This window comes from Balaenoptera borealis, assembly GCF_965194805.1.
Source record: "Balaenoptera borealis genome assembly, chromosome: 12".
In the NCBI taxonomy this organism is placed as follows: Eukaryota; Metazoa; Chordata; class Mammalia; order Artiodactyla; family Balaenopteridae; genus Balaenoptera; species Balaenoptera borealis.
In genome coordinates, this window is record NC_138869.1 from 74518924 (window position 1) to 74543994 (window position 25071).

General features: G+C 47.5%; 1 protein-coding gene and 1 pseudogene across 14 annotated transcripts in view; one reads left to right on the forward strand and one right to left on the reverse strand.

Moving 5' to 3' along the window:
* Positions 1–6528, reverse strand: part of MOCS1 (molybdenum cofactor synthesis 1) — a 44782-nt gene extending 38254 nt beyond the window's left edge. For 10 of the 13 annotated variants that reach the window (XR_014232767.1, XR_014232768.1, XR_014232769.1 and 7 more), the window contains exon 1: positions 6273–6488. Coding sequence is in view for 7 of the 13 variants with exons in the window: in XM_082347834.1 (XP_082203960.1) it covers positions 6273–6395 (123 nt within the window). In the remaining 6 variants the exon portion in view is untranslated. Of the gene's footprint in view, positions 1–1672; positions 1698–3238; positions 3364–6272 lie in introns of those variants that run through there. The other 3 variants (XM_082347835.1, XM_082347828.1, XM_082347829.1) reach the window with 3 other exon arrangements.
* Positions 1–25071, forward strand: part of LOC309608268 (large ribosomal subunit protein eL42 pseudogene) — a 217967-nt pseudogene that overhangs the window by 181911 nt on the left and 10985 nt on the right. The gene's annotated exons all lie outside the window — the stretch shown is intronic.

Here is a 25071-nt window from a genome sequence, read left to right on the forward strand (position 1 = left end):
CCAGTTTAGTCCTTATCCTTCACCCACCCATAGCCAGAAGAAAGGATTAAGGACCCACTGTTTGGGGTATAAGGGGAGGAGATTGCCCGAGGCTCCCCGCAAGGCCCAAACTCATCCTGGGGAGAGAAAGGAGGCAGCCAATCTTATCCTTTCCTAAATCTGAACTAGCTTGCTCTCTCCCCCCTTCCCCACCCCCCCATTTAGAACACAGCCCTGGGTCATGACATGTTGATGAGATAACTGCTCCACAGAAGTTAACGTTTGCAAGGCATCTTAAGGTTTCCAAAGAATGTTCTCTGTTCCATCCCCACACCTAAAGGGATTATTATAACCAACTCTTGAATGGGGTCCAAGAACACCCCTGGCAGAACCAGGATGCAAATCCAGGTCTTCTGATTCCAAGTTCTAAATTCTTTCCCGTAGTTGCATAGGGTGTGTCCAAGAAGGTACACGGGATGGTACATAGGGCGGGGAGAAGTCATTTCTCTAGAATCTTTAGAACAAAGAAATCATGACTGTGGTGGTCATCCGTGAGGTCTATGGATAAGATTCTGGACTGGGGACACACTGGGAAAGTTCTCTAACTCCTCCAGGCCTGCTCTCCCAGCTGTTAAATAAGAACACAGTTGTGGGCTAAGGTTGTCTTGCTGTAAAGGACGGGGCTAGTCAGGACACTGGTAGGGAAACACCCAGGATTCTCATGATCTTGTAACCTAAGAAAGCAGGCCTCCAGCCCTCCTAAGGTCCAGGAAGAAGAAACATTTACTTCAGAGACCTCCTCAGCCCTGGCTACATGTTAGAACCATCTGGGGAGTTGAAGAAAAAAATTCTACTGGAGACCAGCTGAATTCAGATCTCCAGGTGCTGTATTTTTCACCTCTCCAGGTGATTCTAATGTATAGTCAAGGGCCACTGACTGACTCAGGAGGTGGAAGGGATACAAGAGAGAGCAGGGGGTGCTTCATGACTCTCCTGGGTCCATAAAACTGACCTCGCTCTGCCCGCCCCAAGACCAGTTTCCCACGTCCTCTAAGAAACCCTGCTCACAGCCCCGTGACGAGAAAGTAGCCGTCATTTCTCTGAACTGCAGTCTGAAATAATAACAACAGTGTTCCTCCTTCCCTACTCACCCCACAGCCTTTCCACCAGTACCCCTGGGGGTGGGGCAGGGACGCTTCAGAATCACGTGTCCCATCCCGGGACTTCCCTGGTGGCGCAGTGGTTAAGAATCGGCCTGCCAATGCAGGGGTCACGGGTTCAAGCCCTGGTCCGGGAAGATCCCACATGCCGCGGAGCAACTAAGCCCGTGTGCCACAACTACTGAGCCTGCGCTCTAGAGCCCGCGAGCCACAACTACTGAGCCCACACGCCGCAACTACTGAAGCCCATGCGCCTAGAGCCCGTGCTCCGCAACAAGAGAAGCCACGGCAGTGAGAAGCCTGCGCACTGCAATGAAGAGTAGCCCCCGCTCGCTGCAACTAGAGAAAGCCCGCACGCAGCAATGAAGACCAAACGCAGCCAAAAAAATAAATAAAATAAATTTATTAAAAAAAAAAAAAAAAAAGAGTCCCATCCCCATCGGCCACCACAGTCCAGGAGCTCAGACACCTGGGAATCAGCAGCTATTCACAAGTCAGTGATTTGTTAGTCCCCCCAGACCTCACCTCCTCACCTGCCAAGATGCCCTCCTCACCCTAATCTTCACATCCTGGGAGAGGTGGCTGGGTGAGGGAGGAGCCAAAATAAAGCCAGGAATAGGGAGCAAGTGAGAGGACCAAGGAGCATGACTCAGCAGAAACCGGAGAATGGAATTAGGCCCTCTGTTCTGGCCATGGGAGGGGCAGGCCAGATTTCACTTTTGAGACCTGGAGTAACCTTATCTAGATTCATTCAGACTCTGTACAGCCAGTAGCTGACGAAGCCTCCTAAACACACACACACACTCTCTCTCTCTCGCCCTCTCTCCCCGCCAGGATTGCAAACTCCGCACTTGGGTATTAACACACCTCATCCCTGCCTCCTCTCTCCTCCAACACTGCATGCCCTACTTTCCTTCTTCCATTTTTTTTTCTTCCCTTTAAACTCCCTGGAGGAAAAAATATCAGCACCAGTCAAAGGAGCCCAGAATCCTGGGAGAATTACTGGGCTGATTAGACGGCAATGCCTCTTGCCCAGGAGGGGCTGGGACATGTCAGAAGCAGAACATCCTTAGCTGCTCGTATTTCCCGGCCCTGGCCCTGGACCAGGCTGTTTCCCCTGGGTGGGAAGCCTTCCTGCCTGACTCTGTTTCCCGGTGTCATAGCAGGTGTCGAACCGCTGTGTCAATGAACAGACAGGCAGGTCCCTAATCCAGAGGGAAAGGTGGTGCGTGGAAAACCCAGTTACACTGGGGTTGCCATTCATTTCTAGGCTGGTCTCTACTGTCAAAATGGTTTAGCCTCGTACAGTGGTTCTCAGCTTTTGTTACACATCAAAATCACCTGAAGACCTTCTAAGACGTGCTGATGCCAGAGCCCCAGCCCAAAGACGCGGACTCAACTGCTCTCTGGGATGGGGCCCTAGTGGTTTGTCTGAAACGTCCCTGTTCAGCTCTGCAGCCCAGGCTGAGAACCACTGGCCCTGCCACACCAGGACCCAGTGCCATTTTAATCCGGGTGGCTGCGGTTCTGAGCATAGGCTTGGGGAGCAGGCAAACTTGAATTAGAAGGCTGGCTCTGTTCCCAGCTAGCTGTAGAGCTAGTCGCCTACCATTCTCTAAGCCTTAGCTTCCTCGTCCATAAAGTGTGGACATGATCCTACCTAACTCAACCGGAGGAGCTCCTGTCACACAGCAGGTGTTCGGGAAGTGACTGTTCCCATTCTCTTAATCTAACTCCTACGTACAAACATCCATTCACCATGTATCCATGGAGGGGCACTGTGTGTGTGTGCTGTGACTAGTTTTCCCACTCTTGTCAGCTTCCCTCGTCTTGCAAAGCCCTACTCAATGGGAGAGGGCCCAAGGCTGGGGTTTCAGACCTGCTGTCACACCACTCAAAGCAGGACAAGTGAGGTCTGAGCTTCCCAAGAACCACAGATACTAGTGCTACAACCAGGAACTAGGCAGCCTACCACATGCTACTGGTTATATCTTGTCTACCGACCCAGTGCAGACTGGGATGGAGTGGGGAAGTGGTAGGAAGGAGTTAGTTAAAGGAGGGACCCTGCCCTCAGAGTGCCTTCTCTAATATTCACTAACCTTGGGCCTTTGATCTGAATGATAAAGGCCAACCCCCAAACAGGTCTGGAGTGTAGACACTAGAGGAGCAGGAGAAAAAGAGCACAGGCCAAACCCAAATATCAGTGGCCCTGATTTACCTGCTCTTTGGGAGGATGTATACCCAGGGTGGCTCAAAATTAATCTCTATTAAATGAGGGGACCTGGCAAAGTGCCCAGCCCCAGGCCTTGACCTCTGCTCCCCCTCCAGCCCCACCCTAAGTGTGAGGCCTTCACACCTGTGGCTCCCAGCAAGGATAAGTCACGCTTCGCTGAAACAAAGCTGTTGAGGAGCTGGGCAGGTTGGAAGTCCAGGCAGCCCCCTGAAAGGTCTCCTTTCCTTCCGCGTGTGACTGCCCCGCCCCGGCCCTCCTCATGTACCAGTCCCTTCCTGCACAGACCTCTCCCACGTGTGTTCTCTCTGGCCCCCCGAACAGCTGGGTGCCTTTGCCTGACACAGAGTCATCCTTTCCTCTGCCCCTGCCCCAGGGAAGCAGGCCCCGGACCCGAGGCCAGCCCCTTGTCATCCCAACAAAGCCTGCAGGGAGCCTGAGAGGGAGAAACAAGGGTGTAGTGCTTGCAACTGGGGGAAGCCCTCTGTCCTGCTGCCCCAACCAGGCCGGAGGGAGCTGTGTCTCCCCTACCCGCCTCCCCTTTGCCCCTGCAGAAGTTCCTCGATCTGCCCCGGGACCAAGCCCAATGCCCCCATCCACTGTCCTCACAGCCAGCTCCCTCCCCTCACTGTACATCTCTCCCACACCTACACCCCGACACACAGACAACACCCAGGGGCTTTCCCCCGCCTCTCCAAGCGCTTCCCATCCCAAACCAGACCTCAGGGCCCCGTGTAGGGTATAGGGAAAGGCACCCTACAGGAAGGGAAGGGAGGACAGGGGTTCCAGATGCCCCCACCCCTGCTCCTGCCAACTGGCAAGCTCGGTGGATTGGTTGAACATACCTCTGAGATTCTCCTAAGGACATTCTGTGCCCTCCCCCACTGAGTACAGATGGGCTAGTCCATCCCACTGGTTTTAAAGACAGGAAGAGAGGGGAAGAGACAGGCCCAGGAGCCGCGTCAAACTAGGGGCAAAGCGAGCATGAAAGCCTGGGGGTCCCTGTCCAGTGCTCTGTCACGTGCACCCTCACCAGATCTGTTTCAAACAGCCAAAAAATACCTGCTAACTCTACTGCCTGCAGAGCACCAGGTAAGCACTGTACCAAGAAAGGCAGGGGAGCACCCAGCACCCAAGGAGCAACCTGTCTGCTGAGGATAACCCTGGTGGGGAATGTCCAGGGTGGGAAGTCTGTGATCAGATAGTTGACAGAATGACTATCCTGAGTGTCCAGGTGGGAGGGGACTTAGGGGACACAGTATGTGGCAATGGCGGCAAGCATAATAATTACAACAAACATGTGCAATACACGTGCACAGCACGTACATGTGCCAGGTTTTGTTCTAAGTATATATATATATAAATTATATTAACTCCTTTAAGCCCTATAACCACCTTATGAAGTAGACACTGTTATTCCCATTTTACAGAGGAGAACACTGAGGCACTGAGAAGACTTGCTCAAGTTCACACACCTAATAAGTTGTAGGGCTGGGATTCAAACCGAGGCATTCTGAGTCCACCTTCTTACCTGCTAACTCTACCTGCCCTCATGGTGTAAAGGAAAGGGTAAGAGCAGCCTCTCTTTCACTCTCCCCGCAGAAAAGAAGCAGGAGCACAAGTGTTAAGAGTTTGAGCTCAGGTTCCCTTACTTTACAGCTCAGGGACTCCAGGGAAGTTAACTTCCATGAGCACCCTCACCTGAAAATACAAACTCTACTCACTTCACATGGTTTATTGTGAGGACTGAGAGAGACCACGAATGAAGCCACTTAGCACAGGATGAAAGGCACAAAGTAAATTAGAGGCAAGGGGGAGAAGAAACTTCCCTTTTCCTGAATTCTTTAAAGATCTCTCATCTTTGCTTTCCCATTTTTCCCTCCACGAAGTTCAGAGTTCAAGGATACTGACAAACTTCTCCACCTCCCAGAAATGGGATCTGCTTATCTGAGGATCCCGGCGGGGTGAGGGGAAGGGGGGGATCAGATCTGGGGAAAGCAAGTTAGGCTGAGGCCCTCACCCTCAGGTGCATGATCTGATGAATCCCAGAACTTGAAGCCCTGAGCCAGGAGGTGGGAAAAGAATGACCAGATCAGCCTAGAAAAGGTGTCACCAAATGAAAAGAGATGCTTCTCCCCAACTGATTCCCTGACAACATGGGCAAAACAAATTTAAAACTTCTTATGCCGTAAACTCCTCTGACATGCTGTTAAGGACTGAGGGGGGACTATCCCAACCCTAAAGAGACAGCGGAGTCCCTAACCTGCAAGGGCCCAGGTCCTGACTCCATTCTGCTCTAGAAAGAGACTGAACCCTCCTAAGGGAAATGACGATGAAACAAAAAGAGTCAGTGAAGGACGGGTCACACAGCCCTGTGACTACAAAGTGACAATTGACTACTGGCAGCACCAAGGTGACATTTTTAGTCAGTGCCACACTATGAAGTGGGATGTCACAAAAACACCTGATCACACACAACCTCCACTGGAGGGCAGGGAGGAAAATGTTTAAAGAAGAGGCTGGGTGTGAGGCAGGGCTGAAAGGGGTACTAATAACATCTCATTGGTCCCAGAGTCCTGCCGCCTGCTCCCCCATCTCTGGGAGTCACTCAGACCTGGAAGGGAGTTGCACGGATGGGTTGGCAGGGAGGTTTTTAAGCCAGGCCCCAAGGAGCGCCGCACCCCGCCACCCCTCGTTGGGATACCAGGTGAGACCGGTCAGTCTATCTAGAAAACATCATTCCACTCCTCTCCCCACCCCTAAATAAGCGCTGAGGAGTCCCTCGCAGAGGCGGACACCCCGCCCAGAAGCAGCTACCGCGGACGGGCCGGGGTGCTTTTGGGCAAAAGGTGCAGCTGCCAGGCCACCCCCTCCCCAGGAAAGTGTGGATGCAGGAGGCTCACCTCCACGGCAGGTTGGGAGGGCTCCCCGGGTTGTGGCTGCGTCACCGGAGCGCCCGAGCTGCAGCTCCGGACGCTGGACCTCAGGACCCGCCGCAGCATCCGGGACACTGGCTGGGCCGCCATGAAGTCTGTCGGCCCGGGCGAGACTACACGGGGTAGCCGGCTTCGGAAGCACGTTAGCCCGGGACTCGCTGCCCCGGGTCCTCGCGGCAGGGGCGTGGTGGGGGCGGGGCCATACCATCCAATCGGTGAGGGCGCCGTGCCGCGCGGCCTTCTGGGAGTTGTAGTCCACACCGTCTGCTCCTATCCCAGGAGGCTAAGTGTTCTAGGCCTTGCAAAGCACAAGTTCAAACTCACCCAAAGATCTTGAGTCTTTTCCTACAGGCAGCTCTGGACTTTGTGCCAGTCACACCACGACCTAAGTGCTTTAGGGCCAGGTGAATGAAATTTAAGGAGGTACCAAAAAAGCGGGTTATCAAGATAAATAATATTTTAATGCAATATTTTAAAAAGTCAGGGACTTCCCTGGTGGCACAGTGGTGAAGAATCTGCCTGCCAATGCAGGGCATACGGTTCAAGCCCTGGTCTGGGAAGATGCCACATGCTGCAGAGCAACAAAACTACTGAGCCTGGGCTCTAGAGCCCAACTCCTGAGCCACAACTCCTGAGCCCGCATGCCACCGCTACTGAAGCCCGGGCACCTAGAGCCTGTGCTCTGCAGCAAGAGAAGCCACTGCAATGAGAAGCCTGCACACCGCAACAAAGAGCAGCCCCAGCTCACCGCAACTAGAGAAAGCCCCTGTGCAGCAATGAAGATGCAACACAGCCAAAAAATAAATAAATAAAAATTTTAAAAATAAATTAAAAAATAGAATCAATGCAAAAAAATCCATAATGAACAAAATATCAACATTTTATATAAAAACAATAACTGATCCTGCATGTTTACGACTTACCTAACTCCCTTCGCTGTTGTCTAGGCCCTGATTGTAGGATGGTCAGCTCCCTCCTTCAAGATACACTTCTCCAGGGACTTCCTTGGCATTCCAGTGGTTAACACTCTGCACTTCCACTGCAGGGGCTGTGGGTTCCATTTCTGGTAGGGGAACTGAGATCCCACATGCTTTTTTTTTAACCAAAAAAGCTAAAAAAAAAGATGCACTTCTCCAACTGTGCCCCCAAAGGAAGCTAACAATCTTGGCCTCTCTGTTTAAAAAAGTAGGTAGCAAGAAGTCATAAAATGAGTGGATATCATCTTTGGAATGCTTCCTACACACCAAACACCATGGTAAGCATCACTTAATACTTACAATAATCCTACAGTTACTAGAATGTCAATTTTGCAACTTAGGAAACAGAAGCTTAGAGAGGTTAGGTAATTTTCCCAAAGTCACCTGGCTGATAGGTGGCAAAACTGGGGTTTAAACCCAGGACAATATGATTCCTAGAGTCAAGATTCAGTATGTATCAGGAATTGGGCGGGGTGGGGGGTGTCCCTTTCTCTCTCTCAAAAACAAAGAGCTATAGTCTTTAAGGTTTTTCATGGAATGCATGCTCAGTAATGAGTCTATGTACTGAGAATCTTATGCTCAAATAGGCCTATCTGTTGTATCCAAAACTATCACCACGGAATTGCAAGAACCAAACACTGAATAACATCATGGGAAACTCACCTTTAGTCTGATGCTAAAATCCTAGCTTTTCTGAAAGTCTCATTGCATTTGTACAAGCCAGTTGTAGTCAGTTATCTTTTCCTTTCCACTGGTCTATCAATTCTTCAAGACCAGGATCTACATCCTTATTTCCTAATATACACTTGGCAGCTAGTATATTTCAGTCAAACTTCAGACAATACATGCAGGGGGTGAGAGTGTGTCTGAGTACATTTGAAACAGTAGGACAGGCCTCACAGAAGTCTATTTGCAAAGGGCCCGAGGACCATGGAGGACTGTTCAAGCTCTGTCCATGGCTAAGTTGGATGCCTGTCTTCCCTCCCCCACCCCCCATCCAAAAGGATCCAGGACAAAACTTGGAAACAACCAAGATGTCCTTCAGTAGGTAAATGGGTTAATAAAATGCGGTACATCTAGACAATGTAATATTATTTCAGTGCTAAAAAGAAATGAGACATCAAGCCATGAGAAGACATGGAGGAACCTCAAATGCATGTCACTAAGTGAAAGACGCCAATCTGAAAAGGCTCCCTACTGTTATGATTCCAATTACATGACATTCTGGAAAAGGCACAACTATGGAGACAGGAAAAAAATCAGTGGTTGCCAGGGCTTAGTGGGGAGGGATGAACAGGTGGAGCACAGAGGATTTTTAGGACAGTGAAGCTATTCTTTGTAATACCACAGTGATGGTACAGATCATTATTCATTTGTCCAAGCACACAGAATGTACAACACCAAGAATGAACCCAATTGTAAACTATGAACTTTGGGTAGTTGTGTTGTGTCAATGTAGGTTCATCAGTTGTAACAAATGTACCAACCTGGTGCAGGATGTTGATAGCCAAGAAGGCTGTACATGTGTGGAGGCAGGGAGTATGTGGGAAATCTCTGTAGCTTTTTCTTAATTTTTCTGGAACTCAGAACTTCTTTAAAAACTAAAGCCTTTATTTAAAACAATCCAGGATTGGTTTTCTGGGCATATGCCCGTCACTGCCTCTCTCTCATAATAGGAGCTTCAAGTATCCAGCCTTCTATACTCATTCAGATCCCTCCTCATTCCACCAGTAGCTGTGGACTCTCTTTGCTAATTTAGGCATTTTAATTAAGCAATGAAATTTTTAAAAGTTTTAGAAAATACTGTTTCAACAATTCCTATCATTTCTCCTCTTTTGGACCTTGTTCACGATGTTCTCCATTTGCCTCTCCAGACCCACTCCCTGACCCTCCCCACCCTGCTCTGGGGACTAGGACATTGACGTCTACCAACTGCTTGGATGGCATCACCCAGGCACCCTTGTCTCTGGTTTCCAGGTGGATCTGGCTAGTAGGAGGCACAGGCAGGAGATTAGAGAGCAGAAAGAGAAGTCAGAGTATTTATTTCTCCTGCCTGTTTTGCTGTGGCTTGGCACTGACTGTGCTTTTCTACAACTACACCTGGCATTGCATGGCCCTTCTACCATGACTCCAGCTCTAATCAGGTCCAACAACACCATTTCTAGACATTACCCTTCAGGTTGGGGGGGGGGTTGGCTTTCCTCTGTTGATAGTCACGGATGCCTCAACATCCCTGGGCACTCTAACTCTGCCCACACCTCAAAAAATGGTCCCTTCAAAAACCCCACCTAAGTGTGCTGTCTGTTTCTTGCTGGTTCCATGACTGATAAAGGATTCAAGGACTTCTCCCTCCCGTAGTACCCTAGATTCACCCTTGTTGACAGTGGTAATTACAACAGAGTAATGCCCCTGCGCCACCAGGGAAGCCCCTGTGCCTCACCTTATATTTAATAATCCAGCAAAATCCTATTTAAGTGATTTTTCACAACCACCATCCTGTGCAGTAGCTAAGACAGGCCAGTTTACTTTTGAAAATCGAAGAAGTTATTTGCCCAAGGTTAGGCAGTGAACTTGCTAGTGAGGACAGGCAGCCAGATCTTCCTGCTGCCAAGCCAGGCCTCTTCCCACTCTGGCACCTGCCTTATTCACAAACACTTGCCCCTCCTTGACTGCTCTAGGAAGGGAACATGTCACATGCAGTGTTCTCAGCCCAGCCAGTTTTGGCTGTGTCCCAAACGAGCAGGAAACACCTTCTGAGGTATTTCTAGAAATATCAGCCTTTGATACTCTTTGTTTCATTTCTCCACCCCGATAATTACCCCAACTTAATTTAATAAGCAGCAATCATATAATCCAGACAGTGGGACTTGATTTTGCTAGCAGAAGAATCAGGTTTGAGTGAGTGGATCTGATTGTCTTCGGGGAATTAGAGGCTGTTTTCTAATTCAAAGGAAGAACGAAGAGGGAGTTGCTTTCTTTTAAATACATGGACCTTAACATAGTGAACTCCACCTCTGCAGGTTTGAGTAGAATAAAGTCAAGTGTAATATCATCCCTTGCCTCCTAGGCTGGTGGGAGGGAAATCAGAGTCAGAGGGGTAGATGTCCAGACCTCTCTTTCAGCCTGCCCTCTGCTCCCCTGCCAATGTTTTCCATGGATAGAAACCAAACAGAAGCCCAAGGGCAAGGGAGTCCACGGAATCAACCTCTTACAGCAGAGAGCGGGGCAAAACGAGGTGAAAAATGATCCCAGGTAAGGGTGGAGCAAATGGAGAACAAACAACCCAGAATTCTACTAATACAGATATCAAAGGGCATTCCTTTCCTGTAATGGGGCCAGGCAATATCTTGAAAGAAATAGTAACTCACAGGAGAAATTCATACTTATTAATTATCCATTGCTGTGTAACAAGCTACCCCAAGTGTAGTGGCTTGAAACAAACATTTTCTCACACGGTTTCTGAGGATCAGGACTCTGGCAGTGGCCAGCAGTGTGGTTCTGGCTTGGGTATCCCATGAGATTGCAGTCAAGATACCCACAAGAGCTGCAGTCAAGCTTCAATTGGGGGTGGAGGGTCCAAGTCCAAGATGGCTCACTCACACGGCTGTTGGCTGGAGGCCTCAGTTCCTCACTGGCTGTTAGCAGGAGGTTTCTGTTCCTGGTCTTGTGGGCCTCTTCAAAGAGCTACTCACAACATGGTAACTGGATTCTCCCAGAGTGAGTGATTCAAGAGAGAACAAGGAGGAAGCCACTTGTCTTTCATAGACTGCTCCCAGAAGCCTAATACCATCACATTTGCCACATTCCATTTGCTAATGTTCCTAAGTTCAGCCCACATTGAAGGGGAGGGGAACTAGCTTCCACCTTTTGAAGTGAGGAATATTTAAGAATTTATGCACTGATTTTGAACCACCATACACTCAGAAGGAGATTCGGAGGAGAAAGTGTTCAGAGTGATCTCACAATAGTGATGAAGGGCCATATTTACCTATATGCCTTCTGCAATATAAGCCCTCTGAGGGTTGGTGCCAAATCTAAGTCATCTGTAATCACAGCACCTAGCATAGTGTTTAATGCACAATAACCTCCCAATAAATGTGCATTAAATAGTACATTCTACATCTTTGACTTGCCTTTCCAACAAGGTGTCTATGTCAGTCAGATTGGGCTAGATTGTGCTGTTATAACAAACAACTCCAACATCACAATGGCTGAAAACCACAAATGTTTCTCATGTGTGTTACATGTCTAGCAAGGGTTAGCTTGGAATTGTTTCCCATCAGTGTTGTCCTCACTCTGAGCCCCAAGCTAATGAGGCAGCTAATATCCACAGAGAACGTTAGTTCATTGCAGCACTATTTACAATAGCCAGGACATGGAAGCAACCTAAGTGTCCATCGACAGATGAATAGATAAAGAAGATGTGGCACATATATACCATGGAATATTACTCAGCCATAAAAAGAAATGAAATTGAGTTATTTGTAGTGAGGTGGATGGACCTAGAGACTGTCATACAGAGTGAAGTAAGTCAGAAAGAGAAAAACAAATACCGTATGCTAACACATATATAGAATCTAAAAAAAGAAAAAAAAAATGGTTCTGAAGAACCTAGGGGCAGGACAGGAATAAAGACGCAGACGTAGAGAATGGATTTGAGGACACAGTGAGGGGGAAGGGTAAGCTGGGACAAAGTGAGAGAGTGGCATGGACTTATATACATATACTACCAAATGTAAAATAGATAGCTAGTGAGAAGCAGCCGCATAACACAGGGAGATCAGCTCGGTGCTTTGTGACCACCTAGAGGGGTGGGATAGGGAGGGTGGGAGGGAGACACAAGAGGGAGGAGATATGGGGATATATGTATATGTATAGCTGATTCACTGTGTCATAGAGCAGAGACTAACACACCATTGTGAAGCAATTATACTCCAATAAACATGTTAAAAATAAGTAAATAAATAAACAAACAAATAAATAAAGAGGGAAGGAGTGTGCAAAAGAGCAAACTGGTGGTTAGAGCTTCTTCCTGGAAATGCCACACATCACTCTGCTCAAGCAAGTCACGTGGCCACATCTAATTTCAAAGGGAAGAGAAGCTTAGCCCTCTGGCAGAGAGGGGAAGCAGATATTGGTGAACAATAAAAATCTTACCAAGGGAACAAACTTCCCCTTGTGCTTTAATGTATCATCCAGGTTCTTCTACTCCCCTGGGCAAGTCTTCCCTTTATTCATCCCTGTGGGTTGCATTGCATACTGAAACGATGGTTTCAGGGGGTTCCTCCCTAGCAGACCAAGTTCAATGCAGGAGCCCCACACGGGGAACCAAACCCACACCTCGGGTGTAACCTCTGGGATTTAGTCTCTTTCTATTGGTTTGGTTCAGGTTCCTCATCAGTTAGGAATCATAAACGGGTCTTCAGTTTTATTGGGATTAAATCATATAATGCATAAGCAAGTGCTCTATTGCTTTTATGATATTGTTGGGGAGCAAGGAGTGCCTTACTAGGTCACCAAAACCATCCTTGCCCCACATGAAAGAGCTTAGAGAGATTGATTACGTCGGGTTCATTAAGCCTCCAGGCGAGCTCTTATTAGAATTAGGTAATCCCCATGAGGGATTTGTGGGTCCATTATAAACCATGAATACCTCAAATCAAATTAGCTTAGCTGCTTTCCAAGAATAGGTCGCTGAGAGCAATAATGGGAAATGAGGTGGGTATAATAATGAGTTGGGAAGATTGAGAAGGGATTGCCAAAAAGGATGGGTCCCAACAGCACCCCAACTACCAGGGAGCCCTGGGACCTTCAGCATGTGGGAGAAGAGGACGGCATGGGAAGGCATTGAGAACCTTCTTCTGAGACCTTCCCAGACCTTTTGTACACTGGCTCTTCATCACTACTGTGAGATCACTCTGAACTCTTTCTCCTCCGAATCTCCTTCTGAGTGTATGGTGGTTCAAAATCAGTGCATAAATTCTTAAATATTCCTCACTTCAAAAGGTGGAACCTAGATCCCCTCCCCTTCAATGTGGGCTGAACTTAGGAACATTAGCAAATGGAATGTGGCAAATGTGATGGTATTAGGCTTCTGGGGGCAGTCTGTGAAAGACAAGTGGCTTCTTCCTTGTTCTCTCTTGAATCACTCACTCTGGGAGAATCCAGTTACCATGTTGTGAGTAGCTCTTTGAAGAGGCCCACAAGACCAGGAACAGAAACCTCCTGCTAACAGCCAGTGAGGAACTGAGGCCTCCAGCCAACAGCCGTGTGAGTGAGCCATCTTGGACTTGGACCCTCCACCCCCAATCGAAGCTTGACTGCAGCTCTTGTGGGTATCTTGACTGCAATCTCATGGGATACCCAAGCCAGAACCACACTGCTGGCCACTGCCAGAGTCCTGATCCTCAGAAACCGTGTGAGAAAATGTTTGTTTCAAGCCACTACACTTGGGGTAGCTTGTTACACAGCAATGGATAATTAATAAGTATGAATTTCTCCTGTGAGTTACTATTTCTTTCAAGATATTGCCTGGCCCCATTACAGGAAAGGAATGCCCTTTGATATCTGTATTAGTAGAATTCTGGGTTGTTTGTTCTCCATTTGCTCCACCCTTACCTGGGATCATTTTTCACCTCGTTTTGCCCCGCTCTCTGCTGTAAGAGGTTGATTCCGTGGACTCCCTTGCCCTTGGGCTTCTGTTTGGTTTCTATCCATGGAAAACATTGGCAGGGGAGCAGAGGGCAGGCTGAAAGAGAGGTCTGGACATCTACCCCTCTGACTCTGATTTCCCTCCCACCAGCCTAGGAGGCAGGGGATGATATTACACTTGACTTTATTCTACTCAAACCTGCAGAGGTGGAGTTCACTATGTTAAGGTCCATGTATTTAAAAGAAAGCAACTCCCTCTTCGTTCTTCCTTTGAATTAGAAAACAGCCTCTAATTCCCCGAAGACAATCAGATCCACTCACTCAAACCTGATTCTTCTGCTAGCAAAATCAAGTCCCACTGTCTGGATTATATGATTGCTGCTTATTAAATTAAGTTGGGGTAATTTTCGGGGTGGAGAAATGAAACAAAGTGTATCAAAGGCTGATATTTCTAGAAACACCTCAGAAGGTGTTTCCCGCTCGTTTGGGACACAGCCAAAATTGATTGGGCTGAGAACACTGCATGTGACATGTTCCCTTCCTAGAGCAGTCAAGGAGGGGCAAGTGTTAGTGATAAGACAGCTGCCAGACTGGGAAGAGGCCTGGCTTGGCAGCAGGAAGATCTGGCTGCCTGTCCTCACTGGCAATTCACTGCCTAACCTTGGGCAAATAACTTCTTCGATTTTCAGAAGTAAAGTGGCCTGTCTTATCTACTGCACAGGATGGTGGTTGTGAAAAATCAATTAAATAGGATTTTGCTAGATTATTAAATAAAAGGTGAGGCACAGGGACTTCCCTGGTGGCACAGTGGTTAAGAATCCACCTGCCAATGCAGGGGACACGGGTTCGAGCCCTGGTCCGGGAAGATCCCACATGCCACAGAGCAACTAAGCCCCTGCACCACAACTACTGAGCCTGCGCTCTAGAGCCCAAGAGCCACAACTACTGAAACCCGCTTGCCACAACTACTGAAGCCCGTGCACCCTAGAACCTGTGCTCCGCAACAAGAGAAGCCACTGCAATGAGAAGCCCACACGTGGCAACGAAGAGTAGTCCCTGCTCGCCACAACTAGAGAAAGCCTGTGCACAGCAACGAAGACCCAACGCAGCCATAAATAAATAAATAAATTTATTTATTTATTTATTAAAAAAAAAACTGTTAGAAAAAAAGGATGAGGCACAAAGAGGTTAAGCAACTAGTCCAAGAACACATGGACAGTGTGAAGCTGGGATTTGAACCCAGAAGTCCGGCTCTAGAATCCATGCTCTTAAGCACTATGCCCCGTTGGTGGCCTTGATCCTGACCACACCCCTCAAATAGTCCCTTCAGTTAATTCCCTGAGTATCTCTTTAGAGCTCTCACCTCCTTCCTGCTGTAATTCTGTACTATAGTCTATTGTCTTTCACAATCTTACAAAAGATTCAGAAGGGACTGGGACATACTTAAGAAACTAATTTTGAGTTAAAAGAACTTTATATTTTATATCAAAACCAGATTCTAGGTAAAGAAAGTCTGTTAATTATAAGCGAAAAATAATTCCATTCCCTAGCTCTTTTCTAAAGAATATTATGAAGCTAACATGAATGATAACACAAGTCCAAAATCTCTTATCTGAAGGCCTTGGGGCCAGATAGATTTTGGAATTTAAAATGTTTTGGAGTTTTGAAAAGTCTTATTTAATATATTATACACACTGTATGTGTATGCAAAAGTGTTTGAATATATTACATAACACAGGGTCTAGGAAAGCCTTCAGGAATCAAACAAATTTTCTGCAAGAAAACAGACATTCACACTAAGCGGGATAGATAATGCTTATAAGTAGTTCATGCCAGTAGGTCACGTTTTGTTGACAAATGAAGGATGGAAAAACTTTATTTTTCAGAAGTAGTTTGGTTTTTGGTATTAGAGATAAAGGTTTGTGGACATGAAGTAATACAGAATCGGGCCAAGGATAGTAAACCTAATAAACTGTCATCAGAGAGAGGAGTACACACTTTCCCCTTCTAGTTCTGGTTACTTCCTCAGGGAGGAGGATGGAGATTCCAGCTCTGTTGCCTCCCCAGGTCAAGATGAAAGAGATTTTTTTTTTTCCCCTTGAGATTTGGTGCACTGGGGCTGTCCTTATGCTATGAAACACTGACCCTAAGAAAGAAATCAGAGTTTTTGCTTTTGGGGGTGGGGATAGCTTCTGTTTGCACCTCCAGACCCCCTTCTCCATCTTTTCCACCTTGCTCCGGGCCTCAGGAGGCTGACCTGTAGAGGCGACCTGTGCCCTCTGGTTTCTGACTGAGTTTGTCCAGCGGGGAGTCCTGGCAGGAGATCAGAGCAAGGGAAGGACAGTGGCCGGGTGCTAGTCTCTCAGGTCCTGAGTGGCTGCCCTGGGATGGCCGTGTCCTTCAATTGCAGTCACAGCCTCTGTCAAGGTGTCCTCCCCATGTGGCTCTCTCCTTCCTGGGGTCGGTTATCCATTCCCCCGTCCTTGTTCCTTCAGGCCTAGGAGTGGTTACCACCCTTCAAACACACACACACACACACACACACACACACACACACACACAGAGTCTCCAGCTCCAGGATACTGCACTTCCCCTTGGGGTTTCCCTACACCTTTACGTTTATGCTTTCCCTTTCCCATTTCTCAGCATTCGAAACTTCATAAATATGCATGCTTCTTCCCTGTGTGCTGTTACCCATGGGTCCATTTTTTGAGACACAAGAAAGGCCCCCAGAAATGTGTGAGGGGCCGGGTGATCAGGCAAAGATGTCAAGGGCGAGGTCATCCAGAGCAGACCCAAGATGGCAGGCATCCCATCATTCAGTTCACTTCCTATGGCCTCTGCAAGAATCATTTTTCCTAAGAGATGACTCCTTGGTCATCTGGCTCTTCGTTCTTTGGCTGCCTTTCCCTCCCCCAGAGTGACTGTATTCAGAAGGCATGGATGTGCCCTCAGAGTTCTGCCTCTACAATACACTAGAAGGGAGACCTAACTCTGGGCAACTGGAGATTGTTCACGGGACTCACAACTCTACCAGCTTCCGGCACTGCCAGCCCCTTCCAGCCCTCCCTGTTCTACTCTTTCCCCAATCACACCTTGTTTTTCGTCTACCCTTGACCTTTGGGGAAAGCGATAAGAGGAGAGAGAGAAAGAGGAGTAGCTGATACCTGCTGGTCCATCTGACTTCCATGCTTGCTTCAAGGCTGCTCTGTCACGGTCTCGCAGCCAGCCGTTTCTTGGTTCACTGCTCAACTTTAGGACAAACTGTTTCCCCAGCTCCTAGCACACGGTGCAGCACAGGCAACAGAAGAAAGGTCAAGTCATCGGGTTCTCTATTTTAACACAGAGTAGATAGAGCTCAGTCATAGGGAGGAAAAATGCAGGAAGATGTCCTAACAAGCATGGGGATGACCGTGTCCCTCCTTGTGCTTCTGCAGCGGAGGGTCAAAGGGCAAAGCATTGCCATAGCACCTGCACCTCTCTCTCCTCCTGCCCCCATTCGAAGACGAGAACGTGAGGCTGAGAAAAGCTTTTATCTGTCAATACATCCCGGACCAGACATCTCCCATCTCTGCAAGGACTAATCTCCTGCTGGCACACTGCATTTCTCCTCTCCTTGATTATGCTAAAACCTCCATCTCATGCCTGCCTTTAATTACGCTTCAAAAGGCCCCCTTCTATTGACTTAGGCATGTGACTTCTATTGACTTAGCCATGTGACTTCTATTGACTTAGCCACGTGACCTGGTGAAGGGGCCGTGGCTGGGTGGGTGTGGCAGACACCAGGCCGGTACCGTAGCCCACACTCCCTGGACCCTCCAGTGTACACAGTAGCTGTGGTTTTCATCTGCAGCACGGAAGTTCTTCCCACCTGGAGCCTGAGGGTTTTTTCAGATGCCAGAAGAGCTTACTGGCAAGGGTGAGGGGGTGAGCACTGGTGAGGGGACGCCTCCGGAGGCGCCCCTCGCCTAGCGGGGCACGGGAGGCGGTAGATCCATGACCAGGGGAACCATCCTGAGGCCTGGTTCACACAGGTCCCCAGGGGTCCCCGGAAGGCCTGCACCCTGGCTGTGCGTGGCTGTGCTACCCATGGGTGCCCCCTGTCCTGCCTTTTCTCCCTTCCCTGCCTCCCTTACCCTACTTCGCTGTGCTTCTGGGGTTCACCTCCCAAACAGACTACCTGTACCCAAGTACCTGTCCAGGGTCTGTTTTCGATAAACTAAGACAGTTGGAAAGGAAAAAAAAAAAAAGTCATTTACAGTTGCTCTCTGCTCCTGTTACTTCTCATTCACTCTTCCATCCCACGGAGAGCTGGCTCCGTCCCTGATACTTTGAAACTCCAGATCTTGCCAAATCCAGTGATTCTGTCCTCTCACACTTGACCTCTTGGTAGCAGTTAACCGACCATTTCCTCCTTGGAGCACGCTCCTTTCCTGGTTTCTGGGACAGCCTTCTCTCCTATTTTCCTCTTACCACTGAGCTTTCTGTCATGGTCTCAAAGATGCCCTTTTTTTCCACTTCCCACTTAAGCGTCCACATTCCTCAAAGCCCCTCCTTAACCCTCTTCTGTTCTCACTCCTCACACTCACTGGGGGCCACCAACTTCACTGGCTTCCATTCCCACAAATGCCAGCAACGCCCCCATCCATGCATCCCACCCAGGCCTCCGTGTTGAGCCCCCTCCTGTGCAAACCTGCCTATTGGATCGAACCTCTTCTATGTTCCATGGATCCTCAGATAGGCAGGCTCCCAACTGACGTCTCTGTGGTGGTACATTTTTCCTCTAAGAAATCTGTCAGAGAAGGATAGAAAAAAGGCAGGAATGTGAGGAAGTGGGGTTGGACAAGGTTATGATCGTCTCTACCTTGGGAAGCAATCTAAGCAAAATGAAAGGTGAATGGAAAAAAACTAGTGAAAAGAAAGGTAGCAAAGATACAGGAGAAGCTTTCTGAGAAGGCAGAGTGGGAAGACTAGAAGGAAGGAGGAAGAAAGGTTCAGATTCAGAAATACTTGCAGGTGCCAGGGAAATACGCTGATGGCATCCTTGCTAGTTGGCCTGTTTCCTCCTTGAACCAGGGGGCAAGATCACTTGCTGGGGGTGGAGTGAAATGGAGGATTTGAGAGTGGAGGTAAAATTTTGGAATGGGGCATGAGTTAGGCTGAAGCAATGGAAAGCACAACACAAGCTGGCTTCAAGAAAACAAGGAGGAGATTAAGTGACTGATACAACTTGATAGTCTAAAGGCAGACTTGGATGCAGGCATCCTTTGGCCCAGAGGTTGAGGATTCCATCTGACTCCTGCGATTCTCTTATCCCCCCCACCCCTCATGTTTTAGCAGTTATAGACACCGTACCCTCACTGCAACACCCAGAGCCAGGTGGTCTCCTCTGGGGCTCCTGCAGAAGACAAGGGAAGCTTATTTCCCAGATGCCTCTACAATTGTCTCCTGGTGTCTCATTGGCCCAAATTGGGTGGTGGGCTCATCCATGACGAACCAATCACTGTGGCCAGAGAAATGGGAGAGCTGATTGGCTGAAGCCCATCAGGGTCCACCCCTGGAAATGCGAATGAAGTCAAACCCACCCAAACAACATGGTTGAGAATGGGGGAGGGGCACTGCCTCAAAGGAAAATTTGGGTGCTTTTGGGAGGAAATGCTTGAGGTGGGGGAGCCGGGGGAACAGATGCTGGGAAGTCAACCAACAAAGGTCCACCATAGTTCGTTTCTGAGGAAAATGTGAGAAGCAATTGTTGAAACATTTGTCAAGGTGATAGGGATAGAGTAGGATAATTAAATAGTCAGTTTAGAAATCCCACTAGGGGATTAAGGACAGAAAGGGAATTTTAAGAGAGTTCTGGAGACTGTTGTAAACTAATGACCACTCAAGAAAAGAATCCAGTAACCTAGCAACCATCTACACTACCTTGAAGGAAGACCAGGTGCACCCAAGCGCCAGACACACTCAGGCCACAAACCCTGATAGTTAAAACACAAGACAGTAGATATGGGGTCTGAGTCTTGTTACATGAAGTCAGAGAGTTAACTGTCCTTGAAGAGTAGCATTTCTACATGTAGTCACGACAGAAATATAGGTGAAAGGGGACATTATACTGAAACCTGAGATGAACTACTGTATTTTAGTATATGTTACCACCCTTTTGCTAATATACATATGATTTAGATAGCACCATGATGGTCCTGGTTTAACCATATAGGGCCAAAGGAGGAATTAATGATGTAAGCCTTGACATCTGCCCAAGAATGAGGAAGAACGTGGCCTTCTCCCCTCAACCCTGCCGCTTTTTCTTTGATTATAAAAGTGTTGCCTTCTTTGTTCTCAGGGCTGCTCTCCCTTGCCTGCCTGCTTGTATCTCTCACATGCATCCTATGCTAATAAACTCACTCTTTGCCTGCTGCTTTGCCTCACGCTGAATTCTTCCGGTGCTGAGACAAAAGAACCTGAGCTTCAGTAAGTCCTGACACCAGGTGAGCGGGAGGGAGACGCAAGAGGGAAGAGGTATGGGGACATATGTATATGTATAACTGATTCACTTTGTTATAAAGCAGAAACTAACACACCATTGTAAAGCAATTATACTTCAATAAAGATGTTTAAAAAAAAAAAAAAAAGACACTAGGTTCGAATCTCCTCCTAGTCAGGGATCGTGGGTTCAGGTCTCAATCTGAGCTGCGGGGGCGGGTGTTCAAGTCGCAGCCCATAGGTTTAAGTCCCAATCTGAGTTTTGGCTGGATTTGAGTCCCACCCGAGAGGGAGTGTGGTTTCAAAGGCGTGCTGTGCTCAGGCGGGGTTTTGATGTGTGTGGAGCAGAGAAATCTGTAGTGGCTTCATGCCTCTTGGTTTTATGATTGTCTGTGGCAGCCTGGTGGTAGGAGGGGAGAAAGTGAACAACAGGATTGATCCAAAGTTAGAGGCCTGCCAGGTACCTGTGAGGACAACTGGGCAAGATGTGAGCCGAGGGTACTAGAGGGCTTGAAGTGATGGTGGGGGAAGCAGGGAATTTGGAAAGGAGCTGAGAGATTAAGCTTAAATGGAGCGGTTCAGGGACTGAACTTGCAGGTGAACTCAGAGAAGGTTGGGTTGGGAGGAACAGGAAGTGTCCCCGGGAGACGGCAAGAGAGACGCAGTGGGCTAGACAGAGAAAGCTAGCGAGAAAGAATGAGGGTGACATATTGGCATTTAAACTTCAGAGGGAGGCAGTGATGGGAAGGGGTTTCCCGGGTTCTATTTTCTCAATGAAGACATCATGACACACGTATGACAAGTCAGAGTGGGCTCGATAGCAACATAGTAAACATCTAAAAACCCACACCAAAAAAAAACGAAAACAAAAAACCCACACCAGCCTCAGGAATCTGAGACATATCACCAAGGTTTCATCTGCCTGGGTGTCCTGTCCCCCAAATGTCAGTCCAGCTGGGCTCTTTGGGCAGAAGGGCCACTGGGGGCTACTGGCCATCTCCCTGTCTCCGAAACTGTCTATATAACTCTGAGACCACCTCACAGTTTTCCTTCAGCCACGGGCTCTGGAAGAGTTTGTTTTGTTTTGTTGTTATTGTTATTCTGCCTTTTTCTTCCAGGATGGTTCAGAGCACCTTGGTTCTTGAGACAGAAAAGAATGGAAAGGAAGGATGCCAGGAATAGAACACACTGTATGCTCTAACGTTTTTATTTTTTAATCAAACACATACTCTGGGCTAAGGGGATGTGCACAGAATTTCTACAGGATGAGCAGGCAAAAGGAGACTTAGGTGGAATCTAAAGTTCTAGTTGACTGGCTTGACCACTGACGTGCTCTGTCAATTAAATCCAATTATTTAAATAAACAGACCCTCGGTTACTACATATACACAATGAGCTTAATTATGGCTTTATACCAGATGTCAGCAAACTTTCTCTGAAAAGGACCAGAGAGTAAATATTTTAGCTTTGGTGGGTCATACAGTGTCTGTTACACCTACTCTGCTGCTGTAGCAGGAAAGCCGCCACAGACAATATGCCGACCAGTAACTGTGGCTGTGTCCCAATATGACTCCATTTACGAAAACAGGCAGTCACAGACTAATTGTAAAATGCAAAACTATAAAACTCTTGACGACAACGTAGGAGAAAACCTAGATAATGCAGGAGGAAACTAGATAGCCTTGGGTATGGCAATGACTTCTTAGATACAACACCAAAGACACGATCCTTGAAAAATACAGACTTCATTAAAATTAAAAATTTCTGCCCTGTGAAAAACAATATTAAGAGAATGAGGAGATCAGCCACAGACTGGGAGAAAATATTTGCAAAAGACACATCTGATAAAGGACTGTTACCCCAAATATACAAGAACTCTTAAAACTCAACAGTGGGGCTTCCCTGGTAGCGCAGTGGTTGGGAATCTGCCTGTCAATGCAGGGGACACAGGTTCGAGCCCTGGTCTGGGAAGATCCCACATGCCGCGGAGCAACTAGGCCCGTGAGCCACAACTACTGAGCCTGCGCGTCTGGAGCCTGTGCTCCGCAACAAGAGAGGCCGCGATAGTCAGAGGCCCGCGCACCGCGATGAAGAGTGGCCCCCACTTGCCGCAACTGGAGAAAGGCCTCGCACAGAAACGAAGACCCAACACAGCCAAAAATAAATAAATAAAAATAAAGAATTATAAAAAACAAAACAAAACAAAACAAAAAAACTCAACAGTAAGAACACACACAACCCAACTTAAAAAATGGGCCAAAGAGCATAACGGACACCTCATCAAAGAAGATATACAGATGGCAATAAGCATACGAGAAGATGTTCTACATCCTATGTCATTGGGGAAATGAAAATTAGAACAATAATGAGATTTTTCTACACCCCTATTAGAATGGCCAAAGTTCAAAACACTGACAACATCAAATGCTGATGAGGATGTGGAGCAAAAAGAATTCTCATTCATTGACAGCAGGAGTGCAAAATGATACAGCCACTCTGGAAGACAGTTTGGTGGTTCCTTACAAAACTAAACACATTCTTATTATACGATCCAGCAATTGTGCTCTTTGGCATTTACCAAAGGAGTCGAAAACTTATGTCCACACAAAAGCCTGTACACAGATGTTTCTAGAAGCTTTACTCATAATTGTCAAAACTTGGAAGCAACCAAGATGTCCTTCAGTAGGCGAATGAATACATAAACTGTGGTATATCCATACAATGGAATATTATTCACTGCTAAAAAGGAATGAGCTATCAAGCCATGAAAGATATGAAAGAACCCTAAATACATGTTACAAAGTGAAAGAAGTCAATCTGGAAAGGCTACATACTGCATGATTCTCAGTATATGACATTATAGAAAAGGCAAAATCATAGAGACGGTAAAAAAAATCAGCAGCTGCCAGAGGTTGGGGAAGGATGAATAGGCAGAGCACAGAACATCTTTAGGGCAGTGAAAAGACTCTGATCCCATAATGGTAAATACATGTCATTATACATTTGTCCAAACCCGTAGCACGTACAACACCAAGAGTGAACCCTAACGTGAACTATGGACTCTGGGTAACTCTGATGGATCAGTGCAGTACTCTGGTGGGAGGCGGTGATAATGGGGAGGCTGTGAATGAGTGGGCACAGGTTCTACATGGGAAATCTCTGTACCTTCACCTGGCTTTTTGCGATGAACCTAAAACTGCTCTAAAAAATTAAAGTCTTAATAAAATAAAACAGGCAGCAGGCAGGATTTGACTCCTTGAAGTATAAAAAGGGCAATGTGGGAGCACATAACCTGTTTCTTGGGTCCCTTTGACCTAGCTTTGGCCACTAATGGGGACTCATCACCTCTGTGGTCTAAACCAACCTCTCTCACCTAGATGTTTCTGGGAGGCCCAGTGGCTGTCTCAAAGATGCTAATAAATACAACAGACTATTTTTTTCCTGCTCATCTCCCCCATACACACACACACCTTTACTTTGTTAGTAACTAAGGCCTGCTCTGACAGGTGAAAGACCCTCAGCCCTTTAGATGCCAAGCCCCTCACCCCCTTGCCCTCACCTGTGCCCAGTACTACCCTGCACTACCAGATGGTAGCATCGTATGCTGTCAAAAACTACACAAATTACACTATGTTCATAGCAAATAGGGTTGAAAGCTTCTCATGTTATTAACATCTAATAGAGGGCTATTAAAAAGAAAACAGGTAAACTGGTGTCCATTTAGGCCTGATGTAATGGGGAGAGAGATTTAATGTGGGGATGGCATGAGGGTAAGGCTGATGTATTAGAATATCTATTGCTAGCTGCTAGAATTAACTTCTATTGTCAAGCCACTAAAAAGTCATTGGTTTATTTTTCATCTACATCACAGTTTGATGCATTCTGGGGCAAACCACACAGTCATTCAAAGACCCAATCTTCTTACATCATAGGACGCCACCATCTTTTAGGAATTTGCCTTTCTCTGCGTTCAACCAGAGCTGGAAAAAGATGGGAGAAGGAGGGAGTAGAGAATTTTGTAGGGAGATTTTTATGAGTCATGCCTAAAGATGGTAACATCACTTCCATTTATGTTTCCTTGGCCAACCAATTCATATGGCCAAACTTAGCTGCAAAGCAGGTTGGGAAATGTAGTCAAACTGTGGGTCCAGACAAAGAAGAAACAGGTTTGTTGAACATATAGGAAGGCTATGACAGGTGGGGATGAACTGAGTGACAGACATTACTCTCTACTCAGAATTACTTTCCCGGTTGACAACTGAGTCTGTGTTCCTGTTGGGACACAGTTCTCTATGGGTCTCGTCTTCTGAGCAGAGAAACTGACAGCACCCTGGGCTATCTTTTCATGGAGGTCCTACAGATCCTTGGAAGGTGGAAACAGTGTCTCCCTCCAGAGCAGAGGGCACATTTGTTTGATGTCCAGGATTAAAAAGATAGTGCATCCCTCTGGGGCAAAGGTTAGACACATTTGCTTGCAGCCCCTTTAAAGACTGAGGTTTCCTAAGTTTGGGGCTTCTCAGGTGTGATGCAAATCTATTATGAGCTCAGCATCCACCTGGGCTCAGCCCTGCATTGCCCCATGGCACTTGGTGGGCAAGGAGAACCAGTGCTAACGTGAAGCTCATGCTGCCTGCTGCGCTGTGAGTAATAAAGTC